This window comes from Ambystoma mexicanum, chromosome 11 (genome assembly GCF_040938575.1).
Source record: "Ambystoma mexicanum isolate Mex_15411 chromosome 11, UKY_AmexF1_1, whole genome shotgun sequence".
Lineage (NCBI taxonomy): Eukaryota > Metazoa > Chordata > Amphibia > Caudata > Ambystomatidae > Ambystoma > Ambystoma mexicanum.
Window position 1 is genome coordinate 1,255,509,034 of NC_090934.1, and position 20,425 is coordinate 1,255,529,458.

Consider the following 20,425-nt stretch of genomic DNA (forward strand, 5'->3'; position numbering starts at 1 on the left):
GCGGACGCTCCGAGCAGGTAGAGCACGGTCTCTCACGAGTGGGAGCTGGCTCAGGAGAGTCTCCTGGAGATCTTCGCCCTTTGGGGGACCCCTCAAGTAGATCTCTTCGCCTCCAGTGTCAACCGGAAGTGCGAAAGGTTTTGCTTGCGGGAATTTTCTCCAAAAGGAGCCTTAGGGGATGTGTTTGTGGTGGAGTGGTCATTCCCGCTGCTGTACGCGTTTCCTCCAGTCCCCGTCATCCCGCAAGTACTGCGGAGGTTCGGTTCCCGAACGATCCTCATTGCTCCGGCGTGGGCCCGGAGGACGTGGTACCCGGACCTTCTCGACTTGTCCATCTGCCCTCCATGTCGTCTTCCCTACCAAGACGATCTGCTCTCACGGGAGGGGGGGGTTCAGGTTCTCCATCCAGAGGTCAGATCCCTCAACCTTCACACTTGGCTTCTGAAAGGTTGAGGTAAAAGGATTGGGACCTCCCTGAAGACGTGATGGAGGTGTTGCTCTCGGCCAGGTGGCCGGCAACAAAGTGTCTGTACCGTTGCCGTTGGAGAAAGTTCTGCAACTGGTGCACAGTTAAGAATGTGGATGCTTTTGATTGTGATATTCCCATGGTTCTGTCTTTTTTGCTTTCCTTGGCCCACAGGGGCTTGCAAGTGTCTCTGGGTATCCCAGGTGTCCCTGGGCTGAACCACACCTAAAAGACTAGAGTGCACATGCAGTTCTGGAAACCGAAATATGTGGGGGCATCCATCTTGTCCCCATCAATGCACTACAAGTCCAATCCCATCCTATGGGAGTGAGTGAGTCTGGTGCCACAAGCGCCAAGTCTGACTCCAAGTGGGTCTTTGGAGGGATGGAGAGGCCCTTGAGGGCCATGTAGGTGATCATGGCCTGGCTCCAGCCTGACATCTTGGAGGGCTAGGGACATGAGGGGCAGGAATCGTGACAATAACATGTGAAAAACTGCTCCCACTTCTCCTCCTAGCTCTCATTCTAACTTTCCTCCACTTGCTCTGATCCAACTGTCCTGGTGGACACGTTCAATTAGACTATGCTGAAAGCACTTGACGTCATTGCACCCATTAAATCCAGGAAACCCAAACCACGGGAACACCAACTCCTGGTTTACACCGCAGTTGAGTGTTACATAAAGAAAAACGTTACCTAGAAGCCCGCTGGAAAAGTAATCCTAACGACATGAATAAAGCTAGCCTTTCCTTAGCCTCTTTGAACTCCAAAGATGCCATCTTCTAGGCCAAACAAGACACCTACAATAAGCGGATCCTACAAGCTGAATTGAACACTAAGGAGCTGTTTAGGATTCTAAAAGAATTGGAATTCCCCTCAGCCCCTCTGGATACTTGTAGCAACAATAGCACTTGGTGTGCCAACATTCAGAAAGTGCTCCTCAGTAAAATAGCTACACTCCAAGCAAAAAATTACGACAAAAAATGTGCCTCCAGATCGACCCTCAGTGCAACTTCCAGTATGACAGATCCATACCTAGCACTTACTCATGAACCATTTAGCTTCACGTCCCTCTCTACCACTCAGGTTGAAAACATTATCAACAATCCCAAACCTTCCAAGTGCCAGGATGATTCATGCCCAGCTCCTATTATGGAGGCATCACACAAACTAGCCCTCTTCATCACTGCCTTTATAAACTCCTTGTTTAACACAGGCACTGTCCCAGATAACCTGAAGGATACCTGGGTTATCACCCTTCTTAAAAAAAATAAAAACCCACTGGACGCAAGCATACTACCAATTACAGGCCTATCACTACTGTGCCTTTCCTGCTTAAAATATTAGATCGAGCAGCCTACCTCCAGCTCCAAGACTACTTGGAAACTAACAAACTCCTCGGCCTTAGACAATCGGGCTTTCGACCCCGCCATGAAACCGAAACCGCCCTTATCAACTTAAAAATTGAAAACCTGAAAGACAAGGGGAAGCTTGCCCTGCTACTCCTAATTGATTTATTAGCAGCCTTCGACTTGGTAAATCACCAAATCCTAACACCTCAAATCAGTAGCACATTTCTCAGACAAAGCTACCTCATGGATCAGCTCCTTCCTGAATAATAGATCCATGAGGATCTTCTCCCCCAATGCCTCTGCCGAACCCTCACCAGTTCCCTGCGGGGGTACCCCAAGGATCGTACGTTTCCCCCACACTTTACGATGTGTTTACAAAACCACTCTTTGATATCTTGGATTATCTGGGTGTCACCTACACGAATTACGCGGACGACACCCAGATACTCATTCCCATTACCGGGGATCACACAGTTGACACACTAGCTGTAAACACCATCTATCAAGTCATCCAAGCGTGGATGGCTCAGCGTGAACTCTGCCTCAATGATGAAAAGACAGCTCCTCATCCTGGGCTCTCACCACAGACTCAACAAACTTGACTCCTCTTTCAAATCCTTCGTCCTTGATGGGAATACCATTAAAGTCTCTAACGACACTAAAACATTGGTTATCTATCTTGACTCCACCCTATCCCTTACTAGACAAACTAACGCAGTATCCTCAGCCTCTGCCTACACCTGCAAGCTCATCACAGCCTGCCGACCTTTCCTCACACCAGCCAACTGTACCACACTAGCCAGGACTTTGGTCATGTCAAAAATCGACTACTGTAACGGCCTTTACTTAGGCACCAACCAGCGTAATCTTGACAAGTTACAGGTCATCCAGAACAATGCCATCAGCCGCATTAAACATCCCTAGGAATCCAACACTAGACGGAGCCTTTGCTGGCTTTTAGTATCAGTCTCACTCAAAACACTTGCTCTGACGAACAAATGCCTTGCCAACCAAGCACCTAACTACCACCCGACCACTCAGAACCGCCCAGGTTAACTGTCTCTCCATACCTTGCTACAAACTGCAGAAATCGTGTGGGGCGAGCTTCCCTGTCTTCGCCGCGAAACTCGAACACACCATCTAACCCTCTTAGATCTGAACCTTCGTTCCACACCTTTTAAGAGCAAGGCCAAAGTATGGCTAACTGCCCCGGACCTTTCCCGGCACTAACTAGCCCGTTAGCCACCACCTAGTTCTCTCTGCATCAACTTGCGGAGTAGGCTGTGCATACAAACAAATTGCCTGTACACCTACTTAACTTGTATATATTCTGTGTCTGTGTAATGCCTTGCTTACTGCCGCCTTTGTTCTTTACATATGACTGTAACCTATGCTTGCTCCTTTACACTTTGTCTGTAATCTATGCTCATGTCACTTTGCCATGTAACCTAAGCTATTCTACCTTGCGCTTTAAATTCAAGCTGACAATCACCTGCTGAAACAGGTTTCCACACGTTCGATGCCAGGAGAGCAGACTTATTGCATTGATGGGGCATGCAGTCGGAAGACCTTGGTTACTAGGTGGATTGCAAATTGCTAAACTTGTGTTGTGAACCTACGTTTGATGAGTACCTATAGAGCAAGTTCCACTAGAGGGAAGGTAGCTGCACAGTATTTTGATAGAAGCAGCAAAGCGTTCCTCATATCAAAGCTGTATTCAAGATAAGATGTTCAGGTTTCAAGTGATGCTTAAGAATGTTCAACCCTACTCCAACCGCTTGCACATCTCCTTTGTGAAAGAAGTGTGCGTGGGGAGTACTACTTTGCACACCATGCACAGGTTGTACATTTGTAAAGCATTCATGCCACAAAATTGAACTGGTTATTTACATGCATCAACTATTATACTGCTTCATAACTGTAACAGATATACTACGCACTAACCAACTACCGCTGATTATATTTACTGGTGGCAGGCACAAAATACTGGAAGCGAATTGTAGGTCATATATGTAATGTTCCCGGGGCCTTCGAAACCCCTTGACATGTCCTTACCGGGTGTAAAAAACTGGGAGTTACATATGATTGCTTTTGGGGGATTATACACGGTTACCAGGCAATAAGAGAATTTTTGGAATTACTGCTTAAATGCAGAATCCGAAAGGTATTAAGCTTGCCTTGGTCAGTTTATGGTGTTTGGTGACCAAAAGCCTTGTTGATGCTAGTGGTGAAAAGACTGTTAATGAAATTTAGCTTGAGGGTTTGGATGGTAGTGAGTCGAATGTACACAACGAGTCACTGAGTGCCTTTGTTTCCCAATTGAATGGGTGTTACCGCGTCCCCCCCCCACCCAACATTGGTTTTATATTTATGTATTTATTGAGCACATGCGGTGGAGCCCTCGCCGTTCTTAATAAAACCTCTATTAAATAGAGACTTTTAGGTTTTAAGATAGTTGGGGAGGTTACCCGGTTTACTTGGAATACTTACCCTGTTTTATTCCTTACTTGGTGCTTTGGCCCTCTGGTTAATACCTGTAGGGCAGTGCCATTGGTACCCACTTGGTAGGCGCATTCTGTTTTGTTTGCTCTTAGTACCTTATTTGATTTGTCTTTCTGTCTGCTTTGGGCTCACTCTTGAATTGCGAACGTTGAAATAATTGTATTGTGAATTTTGAATTGTAAACTCTTTACTAGAATTGTATTATGACATGTGTATGAAGTATTATTTTAATATGCAATATTGTAAAAGTTCTATGAACTGTGCACAAATAGATAAAGCTACCTCTGCTCCTCAATTGGTTTTTAAAGGGGGGGCCTTTATAGACATGAGAAGCTATTGAAATAAAGGACTTTATAAATCTGAAGATGGTACCAAAGCATTAATTCTGCTAAGTTTGCCATCAATATCATTAGTATCTGATTAAAGGGGTAGCTCCCAGTATTTTTTTAACAGACAAATATTTTAGATTAATTCAACTGGATAATACTCTGCATTCATATCTTAACTAATTACATAGCTGCAAATTGTGTAACAGGTAAGTAACATGTTTCTTCAGACTTTTCCAGAAGTCATGAGGAATATGGTTCCCAAGAGCAGCAGTGGATCTGGTCACAAGCTTAAAGCCCCCTTTGTCAAATTATCACATATTTTAGAGAATGCCAAAAGACTTCATATTTTAAGCCCCTGTACTAATGGGGTTTTGGGGCCTTACCACAGCCAATAATGGAGGGCCTTGATTCTCTTTGCCAGAACTATTTAATGGCAACATGTAGGTTTTCCAATAAAATCTGGTCTGTATAGATGTATACTCTTTAAGCGATTCATCATGTTCTAGACAGGCCAGTTGCACTACGTTTTCTGGGATGGGGAATTCTCTGTGCGAACTCTGGCCTGTTTGAATCCTACATCCGGGTGCTTGCTTTGTGGTCCAAACTCTCTGCAATGTTTTGCTTTCCCCATTTCTTTTTTCTGCAAAGCCATTTTTTGTATTTGTGCCTGCCTACGTCTTCTAAACATGTCTTTTAAACGTGTCTTTGAAAGTTATTTGTTAATATGTGGAAAAGCTGCTTCATTTTCAGTAGCTATTGGTAGGATGTATGATGTTACCGAATACAGCATTCCTTGCCAGTTAAGTCAACGAGCACAGAAATTGTTCTGCCCTTTTGTGAAATTAATGTGAAACAAGTCTGTTAATCTTCCAAAGTGTGGAGGAAGTTGTGAGTCTGCAGGAGACTGCCTGGTGCTCTGTTTATCGGCCCAGATCTAGGGGCTGTCAGGCTGAGAGAATTCCTGTGTCCGCGGAAGCTGCTGAACCCCCGACAATGTAATTCTCAGAACCAGATTTAACTCAGCTCTGTTAACTACACCCCAAAGGGAAAGGGGGAAGTGGATAACATAAACACCAGGTTGGCGACTTCAAGACTAGCTGATGCTGAACCTGCAGTGAATACATAAAAAACACAAATCCTCATATTACTTACTTAACATTTAGGCTTAAAGACTCTATATCCTTAAAATGTAAAGAATCATACCTTGTTCTTCTCCGAATGTATCTTGGAGAAGATTGAAGAAATTGCTGAAAAAATCTTTCTACCTCTTTTCTTGAGACTCTTGAAATAGGCAGCAACTCCTTTATATTAAGCCAACCATATGAGCCTTGACCTTTGCCTTTTAAACTGTATATAGTTCCAGTAATGATGGGGTTTAATGAATGCTGTTCTTCATTATTTTCACTTGAGTTTTAAAACAAGCACACGCGATAAGAGTATGTTGTTTCTTGAACGCGCACAACCGCAAAAGAAAACACGCAAATAGCAGTTCTGCACACGTGTGCCTTAGAGTACGTGGATTTATAGAACACGCGTACACTTGACCAAAAACACGTACAAACGTTTACCGCGCGGAAGAACGCACGGGCGCACACGCGCGGAAGAATTCACACGCTGAAGAATTCACACGCTGAAGAATTCACGTAGCAGTTTTTTGAAACGCACACGCAACTGCACTCTTTAAAACTGCGACAAAACAGTAGTTCAAAGCTCGAAATTACTTTTTCTTTTTTAAAATGACTCGAAGAAAATCTGAGCAACAGATTTACATATCTAAATGAAAGTCACTTATCTTTAGAATGGTTTTCAAAGAACTCCAGAAACTCTCCTGACAATCTGGATACATCTCCTGAAAACCCCCAAAAGAGTAGCCGCTCGACTGCAAAGGACCTGGAAGTTCAAATCCACAAGGCCCAAGACTTCAGCAGGAGCAGCTACAAACACGTGTCCTCAGCTGGGGCTACGACAATGAAAGGCAGAGAGTGAGAGTTTAGAATGTTCATTGTTGTCCTGCTGTCCTCTCTAGCCAATCGGAGCTTCTATTGAGAAACTCCATCTTGCCTTGGGCCAGAACCAGGATTCTGTATTGAGAAGTTAAGGCCAACCAACCAAAGTAGAACACTTCCAACCCACACAAAACTAATCTACAGTCCTCAAATAAAGGAGAATAAATAAAGGAAACCTGACATTAGTGAGGTGGGCAGAGCTCATCTGGGAGCTCTTCCTGTTTTTAAACTGCTGGGAATGGTTAGGTGCTGCAGAAGTGGGCAGTCCACAGACCATAGCGGGCTTCGTCACAGACCTGGCTAAAAGGTTCTTTAAGCTCTGCAAAATTCACAGGTTGGGCAAGCAACAAGGCTAAAGATCTAGAGACTAGTGGGTTACCTTGTTTGACTTTGCCTATTTTTTAGCGGGTGACTGATAATTCTCAAACAGGCTGTTTTTTTCCATCTTGTATCTGATTTAGTCTTTAACGCTGTTTGGACTCTACTTTCTGCCCTTTCCAGTAAGTAATTTTACATCATGGGAAGAAAAAGGAAAGAGGTTATTTCTCCCACAGCTGATAATCTTGCCAAGCGTTTTCCAGGAATAAGAACGTTGGATAACTTGCTAAAGAAGGATGTGTGGGAAGTAGAGGCTCAGATCAACACCATTAAGTATAGCGGTCTGAGCCAATGCCCAATTAAATTAACCAACCCAAACTCTGTTTTACCCAATATAAATGAGCCGAATTCTGTTTCTACAAAATGATCTTTTTCCAAGGCCTCGCATTTAATCAAAAAAGGGGATCAAATATATGGGCAATAAAATTAACCAGGTGCAAAGTAAGACTATCTACCTACCCCACAGAAGATCCTATGACCATCTTAAAGGGTACTTATTGGATGATGTTGCCAAAGCAGCCAAGCACCAAAGCAATGGAGGTTATTGGATCATGTTGCCAAAGCAGCCAAGCACCAAAGCAATGGAGGTTTTGCTTTAAATTAGATCATGAGCTGATAGTGGATCTGAGTTTCTTTAATACTTTTCAGAAACACGTTTAATGATAGAACATTTTTTGTTCTCAAAAGTCTTGCCATGGACTACAAAATGTGATGTTGCCACTGACCCTTATTATACAGCACCAACAACCTCTAAGTTACCAGCTGCTATTAGTCTCCTTCGAATGCCCATACTGAAAATTCAAAGAGTTGTAAGTCGATCTGTTAAAATTCAAACCTTGAAAAATGGCTGCTTAATTGGGAAGCCTACCACCTTGTAATATCACTTTTGCTTATCTTACGCTCTACATTCAAATGGCTAAAGCCGGGAATCCTTGGTAAAATCAGATTACAAAGAATTGGTTAAGATGAGTACTCCTCCTGCCTTGACCTACCCCAAAGCTGCCAATCAATTGGTTGTGGTTAGGACTCTGGTTCCTCTTTTCAGTGATATTGGAAAGGAATGTACTGTACATATGATCAATAAATGTTTCCTTTGAATTAGCCCCAGTTGATCAGATCCACAAATGGATTCTAAACTAAGGAATGGTGATTGTGTAGTGCTCACCTTTGCTATATTGTTTTGTGAACCGTATTTGGAGTTAAAACTTTGTGCATGGCAATGAAGGGGGTGTTTTTTGTTTTTACTGCGGCCCCCAGATGTATTTTACACTCATCCAAATATATTTAATAAGACCCAGTGATTATAGGCTTGATGAATCTTGCGAAATCTGGACCATTGAAAAACTGGCTAACCACTACGAGGTCCTGGTTGATCTAGAAAAAAATGATTGACTTGTTCCTAGTTCACCAACAGTAACTAAAGAGATATGTAGTTTGGGATGTTATGAGCCATTGCTCATTTCCTAACACTAATAGTATATCTCAATCAGCTGAATCTCCAATTGCTTTATGTTACCTCTCTGAACATAGATCCTAACCTTGATATTCTCTCATGGAATGGGGTATGGCTGGTTCCCAAATGTCACGTTGTGCTGTTTTTTAAAAACCGTATGCAGTGATTTGTCTGCAAGAAACCTGGTCCTGCGACATCCTGCGTTTAGATGGTCATGGTTTGGTATTACCCAGCCAGTGTTGACTCTGTGGTGCTCTGCATTATGTCCTCTTAGGAGTTGATTACTTCAATTTATTTAGTTGATATTAATGATTGAAAAACTCTCTGTATATGAACATTTAAATATTGTGGTGTTGAGCCATTGTTATTCCCTATTAGGAGAGTTTTCCTAAAGTCCACTTAGGGAAAGACTTCATAAAACTATCCCAATGGTACACAGGTCTCCAACTCTTAGTATCAGTCTGTACTACTCATGGAACCTTGGTAGTGTGGCAGAGCAGTCAGACTTATCATAAGAGAAAGATGTGAGCTGTAGGTAAGTACACTGAACCCAGTTATGCAATTCAAATTAACACTTTTATATGAAATATATATTCTATTTACACAAGATGTTTTATAATACTTGGCACATTAAACCAAAACACATAACATTACTTGTAAATACTGTTCAAAGACTACTGCTTAGTTTTTAGTTGCTCGCAGTTATATTTGTACAGCTTTTGACACTGAGTCCTACCATATCGGTAATAATGTGCACTCACGCGCACACAGATATACAGTAATAGTATTTAGTTAGCAAAACCACATAACAGAAGACTTTTTGGAAGGAAAACAGTTGGTTAGTCAAACAGCAGAGCTTAAGGTTCCTGAGGCATTTTGTTCGCACACTAAGGCTTTTAAAGTCCAATTCGCAACCCTAGTTAAAAAGCAATTAAGAGAGGGCTCAAATTCTGCAGAATTATGAACGTTCCTGTGGATACTTTCAGTCTATGTAAGGATACTGGAAGAATAACAATGGTGGAGACCCTGTTAAGGGCTCGAAAAAGGGACGCAAGCAGCAGCTTTGGTCAGAGGTAAGAGTGGACACCCTGGTCACCTCTACATGCACTCCAACGCTCGCTCTGGAGCGACTTCTTGGATCAAGGTAAGCAATACCTTTTCTCCCAACAGTACCTTTGGTTAAAAGAAATGTTTGTGGCTGGATTCTCCTTGATGAGGCAGCACTAGACCTGACCCCTGGATTCCTTGGTCTGGTGACAAAAGGCAGGACAATGGATGGGATCTCTCAGGAGCAGTCTCTAGGGAGGAACTCTGGCATGGATTTTCTCAGCTTCTCTGGTCAGTTTGCGGCTTTTGCATCTTTTCTGCAGCACCAACAAAGGACATGGTTTGCCCAGTCAATCTTCGATTCCTGAAGTCCTGCACTCTGGCGAGGACCCTTTGAGTCGGATTGGGTCTCCGGAGGGTTCACCTGGAGCGCAGTAAAGTCTTGGACGGATTCAGCCTTGGTAAGATGATGCACTACGATTGGGTCTGAAGTCTCCTGGTATTAGTGGTTTGCAGCTCTGGAACGCCACAGCACCTCGGGAGATGGCTCCGATTGTAATTGGTCTCCGGGCTGGTTGGGTCCACCAGCCAAAGGGAAGGAGTCCTCGTCTTCAGAGTTCCTCTGTCACAAAGAAAATGGGGTCGGGACAGCAGTGGTAGCTTCATTGTTGCAAAGGGTCTGCCGGCGTCTGGTAGTCTTCTTCTTTTTCGGTTACTTGAGTTTCCAGAGGTTGTCTTGCCTTTCACCTCGGGAACCTCACCTTTCATGCAGTTTCAGCACATACCTCTGCAATCTCTCAGCAGTTTACAGACAGGGGCGTGTGGCTGTCCAATCAGGACAGCCAGACCCCCAGTGGGAGCTGGTTCCATTCAGGTGCACAAGCAGGGGGGTGAAAAATTCCTCCTGCACTTCCTGCCTACGCGGACACACTGGAGCCAAGGTGGGGGGGGACACCCAAGGGTTCCAGCCAAAGGCAAAAAACATGTACACACAACACACACCACACAAAAAAAGAAAGAAGCCACCAAATTAGTACTTGGGTGACCCTATTGTGCACAACCAGGGCTGTGAATACAGTCTGCAGTAAAAAATTGCAGAATAGCTGGTAGCACACATCCACTGCCACCAGCCATAACTAGACCGTTGCCTGTGACTAAAAAGTCATGAGCAGAGAGAAGGGGGTTACTAGGTATCCCTTTGGCACTCCACATAAGGTGGTGTACCAATCTCTCAGGATATAACGTTTCCCTCTATCCTTAAGAACAGCAGGTAGGATAAAGAAAGAATCTCAAAGGGTTCCCAGCAACACTGCCCATAAGGAGCTGTGCGCTGCAAAAGTTAAACACAGATGCCTTAAAAGAGATTTGGAAGAAAGTAGACTCCATAGTAAAGGTAAAACACAGAGAACAGAGTTCCAAAAGACAGAGCCCATAAGAATGGATGAGTGGAAAAAGGCTCCGCTCATTCAGGATTTAAAGAAAAAGGTCCTGAAGTACAGCAAAAAGTGCTGGCAATCTCACTACGAGCATAAAAAGAACTCTCCCTAACATTTCTTGCCAAAAAGGGAAAATCCAATTTTGTACAACTTTGTAAAGCCATTTTCAAACAGGCCAATGCTGGTACCTTTATTTGTTGACTTCAATTCTAAAATAGGAGCCTGTGCTCTTTTTTTTAATCTGCTTGATCATGATTGTTTGCTTTTCCTTCACCGATTGTTATCAAAATCCAAACCATAACAATGTTTTGGGCTTATTGAAACATACATATGACTGGGAGGATGTGTATGGTAAATTATAGATTTCTGTCAGGATCTTAAGTTCAGAGATCTTCACTTATGGATTACTTTATTTGTATTACATGTTCATGTTGGGATTGTATTCTAAGATTATAAGGCTGTGGCGTAGTTGGTTAACTATCATGCATGTCTAAGCCCATCATTGAAACCTAATTCAGGGTGCAAAATTTCAAGTGGCAAGCTACTAGCAAGCCATAAAGACACTCTCCACCTTCATTCTATACATACAGGCAGCACACCATTTCTTACTCGCCAAAAGTCAATTATCGCTAGCCAGTGGCGAGAGGACTTTTTGCACCCTGCTAATATAGTAAAGGCCTCTCTCCTATGGGATCGTACTTAGAAGAGTTGGGGTGTTCAATGAACTCTTATGAATTGGCTTGTCAAACAATTGTGGACGATGACCTACTTCTGAAATGGTATCCGTTCAATGTGTCCTTGTTAGACGAATGTTTATCTTCTAAATTAAACACATCTGAGATTTTATTTGTTTTAAGTTTGTGTTGTCTACTAAAATAGGTAATGCTTTGTGCATTACTATTTAAGCAAATACGCAAAGACCTAAGATTTCATGGGAAGGTAAAGACTCTAAATATGATTCAGAATTGCTCAGGACACTCAAATCTCAACTTTTCTAAGAGGGAGATGCAGATTACAAGGTCTTTATAAGCAGACTCGAATGCCGAAAGAGAGCCTGGGTTGAATTGGAACTTTCTGCAAGAGCCAAGGATTCAAAAAAACAGAATGAGTTGCTTACGGCCCCTCACATTTTAAAGTTAGTGACTGGGAACCTCCAGAGGAACGGAGGAAATATTTTGGATATATTTGTGCTGGAACTGTTGGTTTAACTGAGTCTGAGTATACAAGGGATATTTCAGCACACTGTTTTAAATCATCTGAGACTATGTATCATTATGGAAGAAGTAGGAATTGATGTATGCAGGCTGAAGCTAATCAAGAGTTCTTGCCTGACATGATTCCCGCTGATGTGTATAAACGAGTGCCAGAATTACGGGTGCCTCCTATAGTGTAATGTTTTGAATGCAGCAATAACATTAGGGATCGGAAACCACACTCATGGAAAATGGCAATTATATGTTTAATTTTCAAGAAGGCTGATTGAGTGGACCCATGCTGTTATTGTACTATTGTCTTATTAGATTGTTTTTTTTTAATTGTTTGGGAAGATCCTTTTAAATAAACATAATGAATGGGCTTTATCAAACTTCTTTTACACAGTTGGGTGTTCTTCAACAAGCCTTTAATTTCTAGCTGATGGCTGCCAATTCTGTGTATAGTCCGGATTCCTGTATGTGGCTTAAATGGTGTTGGCAGCACAATTTCACTTTTGGATAGATCTATATTGCGGTGAACCCCGCTTGAGCTGGGATTTTCTAATATCTTATTCAGTATGTCTCTCTTCATGATGGTAACACGGCTAGAGTTTGTTTTAAAGCAAACCGGTCTTTGACTGCTTCTTTATTATTTTGTCATGGTGTTCGCAAAGGTTGTGTTTTGCCCCTTTTTGTTTAATTGTGACTTATTCCTTATTGAATACTTTGCCTAAAGTGGGCTCAGATACTCCCTGTATAGGTGTTATTCTATTCCCAATTTTTTCATATGCTGACAATGGCGCCTTGATGGCTAGGTACCCTTGTTCACTGCAACATCCTTTAAATGTTTACTCCTGCATACAAGTGAGGGGTCTCGAGGTTAACATGAAGAAATCTGCAGTGAAGATTTTTATGAGGAGCAGAAATTCCCAAACTGATTTTTTTGTATTGACTGAATATCTGCTGCAAGTTATTTTGTTTGCTCTTCACACTAAGGTGTCGATGTTTGGATAACTGTAATTGACAAAACCACCAACTGCTTCATGTATGTATGTTACTCCCATTCTCTGGATCAATTCTAATTGACTTGGGCACCTCATTTTAAACACTGAGTGACTATTACTAGCACCTCCTTTAATCTTTTAGAGCTAAACGTATCCTTGATAGCATGGAACATTAAATTAAGGTGGAGGATCCATTTCCACCTAGTTGTGCAGATCAAATTGAGACTAGATATGCTTACTCGCCCTTTTGTTTACCCACACAGTGTAGACTAGGTTTTGCAATTTCTCTGACTGCGAAGTAATGTTCTAAACTAAAACTGAGAGGAGTTTCCTTTTGGGAGAAGGAGGGGGGCGTTGTAGAATGATGTGTTCATTGTAATGCTTTGGTCATAAAGGAATGTGCGTGTGGACTAGTCCGGATGAGGGTCCTAAATATGTTTCTAAAAAAATTAAAAATGCGTAATTAAAAATTGATGGTCTCTCTGCTCTTTCACAAGGGGACATGCACACCGCTGTGATGTAAGCAATCTTTTATCTCAGTTGCTTGGTACGTTTCAAATTGGGGCTCAACAAAAACTTGAGGAGAAACTTCCTCCATTGGTATTTACTGAATGCCTGACTGTCTCTTCCCTTTTAACACAAGGTATGTGTGTATATATCGTGAGAAGGGTGAAAGTTCCAGGAAGACAATCTGAACAGCACCCTCTACAACAGCCTTGGATAGCTCTCCGTAAAGTCCAGGGTTCTTGTTCAGCTATGATAAATCCAGTCTGGTATAAACAGTACATTTTTAGCAAATTGGCATTCAAGATAACTCAAGCATGGGTTTCCTTTGTTGAGGGGGTCGGCGGGTGGGGGTCGGGGGGTGATGAACTAAAATCGCTTTGTATGATTATTGGTCTGTCCCTACCAGTGTGCAAAAGTGCTTCCGAAGCCAAGTGGCCTCATTAAAATTGTCCAACGTGCTTGTCTGAACAGGCGAAGGCTTCAGAAGTGACGTACCTTGATGTCAATCTCAAGAAAGATAAAGTGACAGGGTCTGTGGCCTTCCTATGTTGTTGGACCTACAAGTACCTTCTAGGGTCTTACCTTTTGAAGGACAACTCTTGTTTTATCAGTCTGCTCTGAGCCTTTGGAGGAAAATCAATTCTAGAGCCTTATATTCACATTTAAGCATCTTGAGATTGTGCTCTAAAATCCATTTAGCTAGAGTCAAGCAGGCAGTGTCTGTACGGTTTGACAACATAGGTATTGGCTAAAGGGAGAGGTGGGAGCGAGGTTACCTCCAAGAACACAGCTGACAAAGGGCACATTCTCCTCTCCTTGAGAGACCCGCCTCCCAATTCACCCTGGAAATGGAAAACACATTTTCTTAGAGGGCTTTGTAGTTCGAACAGCAGCTGCATTTGAAGTACAGTGACTGGTACAGTGAGCTAAAACATGGTTGTAGACCCTCCCAAGTGGAAACCTACCCATAAAACAGGTTATTTGACAGTATTTGTTCTTGATAGTCTGTCCTAGACCTTTGTGAATGCTTAGGGACTTGAGATTTCACCCTAAATTACTCATGGTGATCCAGACATGGACCCCTCCCCCTAACCCCCTTCCCCCCCGCTCACTGTGCTTAGAGGCACAGCTTTACCTCATGGAGGAGGACCAGCAAGGCAGAAGCACATGTCTAGGGTTGCTGTTGGTGCTCTTGTTCAGAGGAGAATTGCCTAGCATTGGATATTTCTCCTTTGTGAAAGGTACATTGAGCTAAAACGTGGTTGTAGACCCTCCTGAGTGGGAACCTACCCACAGAACAGGTTATTTGGCTGTGTTAGTTCTCGGTAGAGGGGCTGCCAGACCTTTGTATGAGCATTTGAAGTAATCCAATTTGGATTGGGGACTGTAGGAGGATTCTAGAACATTTCTCCCCGCAGTAAGGATGCTGGGTCCCCCTTGAATGTTACAAATCCCACTGAGCTCTGGTTCATTTGGAATTCCAGTGCATCTGGCATTAACGACCGAGGTAGCTCTAGGTCAATCTATGCCTATGCTGGTACTTGGGTGTAAAAGATGCATTATTTGCTCAACGCGGACTACCCAGCATTTGACTACCTCTACAGATGCCGGCTGGACTGAGGGGGAATGACACAAGCCTTTGATTAAATCAGTAAAAGATGGACATGTTTGTAGCGCTTTCTGGTTAAATGTATTTGAACACAGAAAAGCTGTTGCATAGTAAGAGCCAATATGTTGTGCGGTCTGAATATAGCTTTAGAAGGTCTCTTTGATGAGAGCAAAGAGGAGCCTTTTGCAAAACCCATGTGGTGCTAAAGACCAACCTACCTGTAAGTGGGCATTCCCAAAGTGGTTTGTCTTTATATATTTTAATTTTGGGAGAAAGCTGATCATTTGATACAGTAAGACCTAGGTTTGTTGTACTTGGAATAAGGCTGCATCAGCAAAACTCTTAGGAAGAAAAAAAATCCCTTGTGCATATCAATAAGTATTCTTCATAGATGTCCTTTGTTGCATTTATTAACCCTTTGACAACTTGGTGTGTGTTCAGCGGTTATGGCTTAGAAGCCTACCCTGATTTCTGCATTTCATGCATTCATTCAGTATTTTTTGATGGGGGTATCAGCAGGGTCTGGGGTCCTCTAATCACCATTTGCCTACTCACTGCAGGTTAGAACATTTATAAGGTACAAACATTAAATAATATGAAGTGAAAATGTACTTGCCTGTAGCAATAGTTAATCATGGGTACTTTCTTTAATTTTATAACTGATCCACTCATTCTGCTTCAGTCCATTTTATGGTAAGTGACTTTATTCAATCCTACTCTGGGTGAACTCAAGCGTCTGAGGTACACTGCTCTTTTAGTTTCGTCCCCTTGCCTTTTCATTTTTTTTTTAATGTACATGTTTACATCCTCTCACTGTGGAGGAGCATTCAACAGTTATGAATAGGAGGGAGATACCTTTGGAGATCCGTTGGTAGAGGTATGTTTAAATAAGCTTTTCTTTCTGCTTTTATATCGCAGTGTCTTTTCTGTGTCTGGGGTGTCTCACTAAAGCCATGCGTCTGTAGGATACATATCTGAAATGGAGCAAATATTTAGATCTGTAATTAGGATGGACTTGCAGCCTTCGATGTATTCACAAACATCTTTGTTTTGTTTTCTTGCACAGGTGGTGAGTTCCACCAATGGCGAGCTGAATCCGGATGACCAAACAGGGGGACACTCCAATGCACCAATCACAGCGCAGGCCGAGGTGGAGGTGGTGGAGGAAGCGAAGTATGTTAACTTGAGCCTTCATTCTCTTTACAGGAATGCAGTTTCAAAGGTTGTTTTCATTGGTGTGTGCTTTCTTTTTATGCAGTTAAGTGGCTCATTTATCCATTTCGTTGAGTTTCACTGCAGTGTCTGCATGATGGTTTGCTTACTAATGAAGCCTCTGAACTTGGAGTTGCAGAAGGATAGATATGCATGGGGGTGATATGCTTTCCTGTGCCTTGGCCCCTTTGAAGAGGATTGGTATGGAACTCAGCCAAGACCTAATGTGTGATTGTACAAATGCTTGTAGCCATTGTTCAAAGAGCTGACATTTGCTGGCTCTGCAGCTGTTTGTGCTTAGTCAAGGGGGTTCCAGTGGTATCTTAAGAGGCTCTGTGGCAGCACTCTTGCTTAGAGCTATATTGGAAAGCTATACAATTGCACCTCTTCATCTGGATCTATTTACAGCCTTGGTTGGAAGAGGCATACTGTGGGCCTGTTCGGCTAAAGTTGGGGCACCTTTGCAAATGCAGCATTTCCTTCTTCCCTTGCAGGTTGTGAGTTGAGCTTGTTACTATTTGGTCTTACAGCATTGGCTCATTTGGTCCATACCTTTTTAAACAAGAAGTACTAAGATGAGTAAAATGGAGCTACATCATCTCGCATAATTAGTTTATAACCGTGTGCAGGCCTCATGAATTCTACAAAAATTTCTGCTAGGCCTGCAGGCTGAGTAAATTAGTTTACTGCCTTGACCTAAAAAATATACTCGACCCATGGAGATGGGTGACAACAATTTAACCAGAGCTTTGTGTAATATGGTGCATGTCATCATAAGCCGATTGTTAATATAGCCAAGTTTCCCATGTACAGCTACCTTCTGGCTAGGGCATGACTAGTCCACACAAAAGCAAGAGTCTGAGCTCACAAAATAAACACAAGAGTAGGATTGCATTGCTAAAATGCCATGCCATACTGTTTCAGTTCAGGGACAATGTAACTTTATTTGTATGCATTACAAAAAATTAAGAAATGACTCCTGACTCCCCCCTCTCAAAACAAACACAACGCTTAGTCATTTGATTTTTATCCCTTTTTGCTGTTACTGCATTAAATTCCAGACAATGAAATCTCATGTGAAACAAGTCTCATGATTTTAACAAAGGGGACATATTCAGGTAATGTTGTCAACTGACCTGACTAGATATTGAATTTAACACCGGATTAGTCACATACCGCAAGTCAGCATTTTCAGTTCCTTTATAATAAACTCAAGCCAAAGAATCTGCACAGCATAATTTCGTCGGTTGATGGATTTGATAATAAAATGCGCAAGTGATGCACTGGGTGTTGTCCATACACGTGTCAAACCGGAGCAATGACCTGTAATTTAATAAAATCCTCTGCAGGATGTATTCCCAGTTATTTGTGAATGGTATATATCTGCGAGGATGCTGGACCCTGCACATTATGACAACACTTTTCTTGTAAGTGAATCCTGGATGAATTCCTAAACCCCGGCTTCATACAGAGCTGCTGATAACACTTTAGTTTGCTAGGTTCTAATCATATAATTTAATAGTTTCAGTTGCATAGATATTACAAAAATTGAAAATTCCTCCAATTGATTGTGACAACCTACATTTAATTTGTCTAAAATGTCATTGAGTGTTTCAAGGAAGGTAATCTCCAATTCTCCAGCATTGGATCTTTCATGGATTCACATGCTTTGAATATTCCCCGTCGTCAGGCTGGGAATCCCCGGTACATTATATAGACCCTTTCCCGTAGGAAAACTTTTTCGACGCTTATGCGTCCTATCCACCTCGTTTTGTATCATGCGTGCCCGTGCCGTCAGGACGTCATGATATAAATACAGGCCCCGCCCCCGCGCTCCCTCAGATTTCAACCGTCTTTCAAAGCAGTGGGATCTTCGTGTTACTACTAGTGATAACTAGATTGTTTTTTTGTCTGTTTCGCGTAAGCGAAGTTCAAATCTGGAGAATTATGTCTGGAAAGGCGTTATTTCGCCCATGTGCAACCTGTGGCCTCAAAAAGGTTTATGAAGGAGACGGCCACATGGACTGTATCTACTGTCTCCACCCGCACCACACGGCGGATACATGTGAGATATGCCAGGGTTTCTCCCAAAAAACCCTTAAGGACCGTAAAAGAAGGCTGGTCGACTGGCTTAATGACGGAGCGGGTGCCTACCCGGCTTCGGAAGTTGGCTCCACGGCCTCCAGGAGCAAGTCGGAGCCTCCATCGAAGAAGGTGCGGCCAGCAGAAATTCGCCCTGAGGACAAGCATAAGGGGAAACATGCTGGATCCTCCTCATCTCATAAAAAGCCCTCCTCCTCCTCATCATCTAAGACGGAGAGGCTGGCGCTGTCTAAATCCTCCTCAGGGGACCGTCCCAGGTCTTCCGTGAGTCGAGAAGCTTCAGCCGGGAAGTCGGCATCAAAATCGACAACGAAGTCTAAAGGCTCGACGACGACGACTTCCTCGTCGACCTCGGTGTCATTGACGATGCCTATTACCGTTCAAGCAGCAGCGGTTGGGATTCCTTCGTCGACGGAAACTCAGTCTATGGCTTGGCTGCCTGAGGTCTATGACCCGATCCCCCCTGAGGTCTTACTGCAGCCAGACACGGCCTGCTCGGCGGAAGGGGAAGGTGACATGGTTCTGCAGCCATTGGATTTAGGCTTACGGCCTTCCACGTCGACGACGACGGCGACGAGTGCGAGCGGGGGTATGGTACCTATATCATCCACGTTGCTGAACCCCCAGACAGTTTTGTCTCTGGATGTGCTTAATACTCTTCAGAAGCTACTACAGCGGCTGGATACCCAGTTCCCTCAACCTGGGACGTCATCGTCACTTCTGTCTGTACCTTCCGTCGACGAGCAAACTTGTACGGCTCGCTCGTCGACGAATCACCCATCGGCTCCCCAGGCGGTAAAAGATCGTCCTCGAGCTCAGGAGGAGGGTGAGTTGTCGGAGTCCGACTCTATACATGATGACTCTGGGTCAGACATCTCCCTGTCACCGTCGAGGGACCCGACATGGAATTCGGATGTAGAATTGGAGTCTACGAGGAGCCAGACACAGCCATCTCCCCCTGATGATGTGGGAGCCTTCCATGCAATGATGGGGAAAGCGTGTTCCGAATTCGGCTTGATTCCTGAGGAGCAGAGGAAAGACTGTTTCCTTTTTGACCATATGGGTCAAAGGAGAAAATCGGTATTTGCCATCCCAATCCTTGACCACGTGTGGCAAGAAGGTCTCAAAACGATGCGCCATCCGTTCTCGGAACCAGCCATAAAGGGACGGATCGAGAAAAAGTTTAAAGCTCCGGAGTCCACTCCAAAATGTCTAACATCACAGCCTTTGTCTGACTCGGTGGTGTCGGCGGCAGCAGCTAGGAAGGCCAGGGTCCAGCAAAAATGTTCAACGCCACCGGAAAGCGAGGCTAGGAGGCAGGACGCATTTGGAAAGAAGGTGCTCTCGGTCGGAGCGACGACAGTAAGAGCAGCCAATTCCTTAGTGATCGTGTCACGATATGATAGGGAAATGTGGCACAAATTAGCCCCTATCCTAGAACACCTGCCAGACGAACACCGAAAAGCAGCTATGTTACTGGTGCGGGACGGCGAGGAGGCCTCGAACCACGCTATTAATATCGCAGTGGACCTAGCAGAGTCTGGTTTCAAACAAATCAACCATGGAGTAGTGCTTCGTCGACAAGCGTGGCTCAAATGTACTACTTTCCGTCCTGAAGTACAGTACAAAGTCCTGGACATGCCATGCGAAGGGGAGCACCTGTTTGGCGAAAAGGTTGATGAAGCGCTGAAAGGGATGAAAGAAGACACGGATACTGCTAGGTCCCTCGGCGCCCTTCAAACGGGTAGAAATTTTCGCTCTTTTCGCCCTTTCAGAGGTGCTTCTGGAAACTCCCGCTTTGGAGCCTCGAGGGACCGTGGATTTAACAG

At 43.6% G+C, this 20,425-nt stretch overlaps 1 protein-coding gene across 7 annotated transcripts in view; it reads left to right on the top strand.

The window, feature by feature from the left end:
• Positions 1 to 20,425, top strand: part of CSNK1G1 (casein kinase 1 gamma 1) — a 1,083,432-nt gene that overhangs the window by 980,810 nt on the left and 82,197 nt on the right. For all 7 annotated transcript variants that reach the window (XM_069624685.1, XM_069624691.1, XM_069624684.1 and 4 more), the window contains one exon: positions 16,348 to 16,454. In XM_069624685.1, coding sequence (XP_069480786.1) covers positions 16,348 to 16,454 — 107 coding nt within the window. The remainder of the gene's footprint in view (positions 1 to 16,347; positions 16,455 to 20,425) is intronic.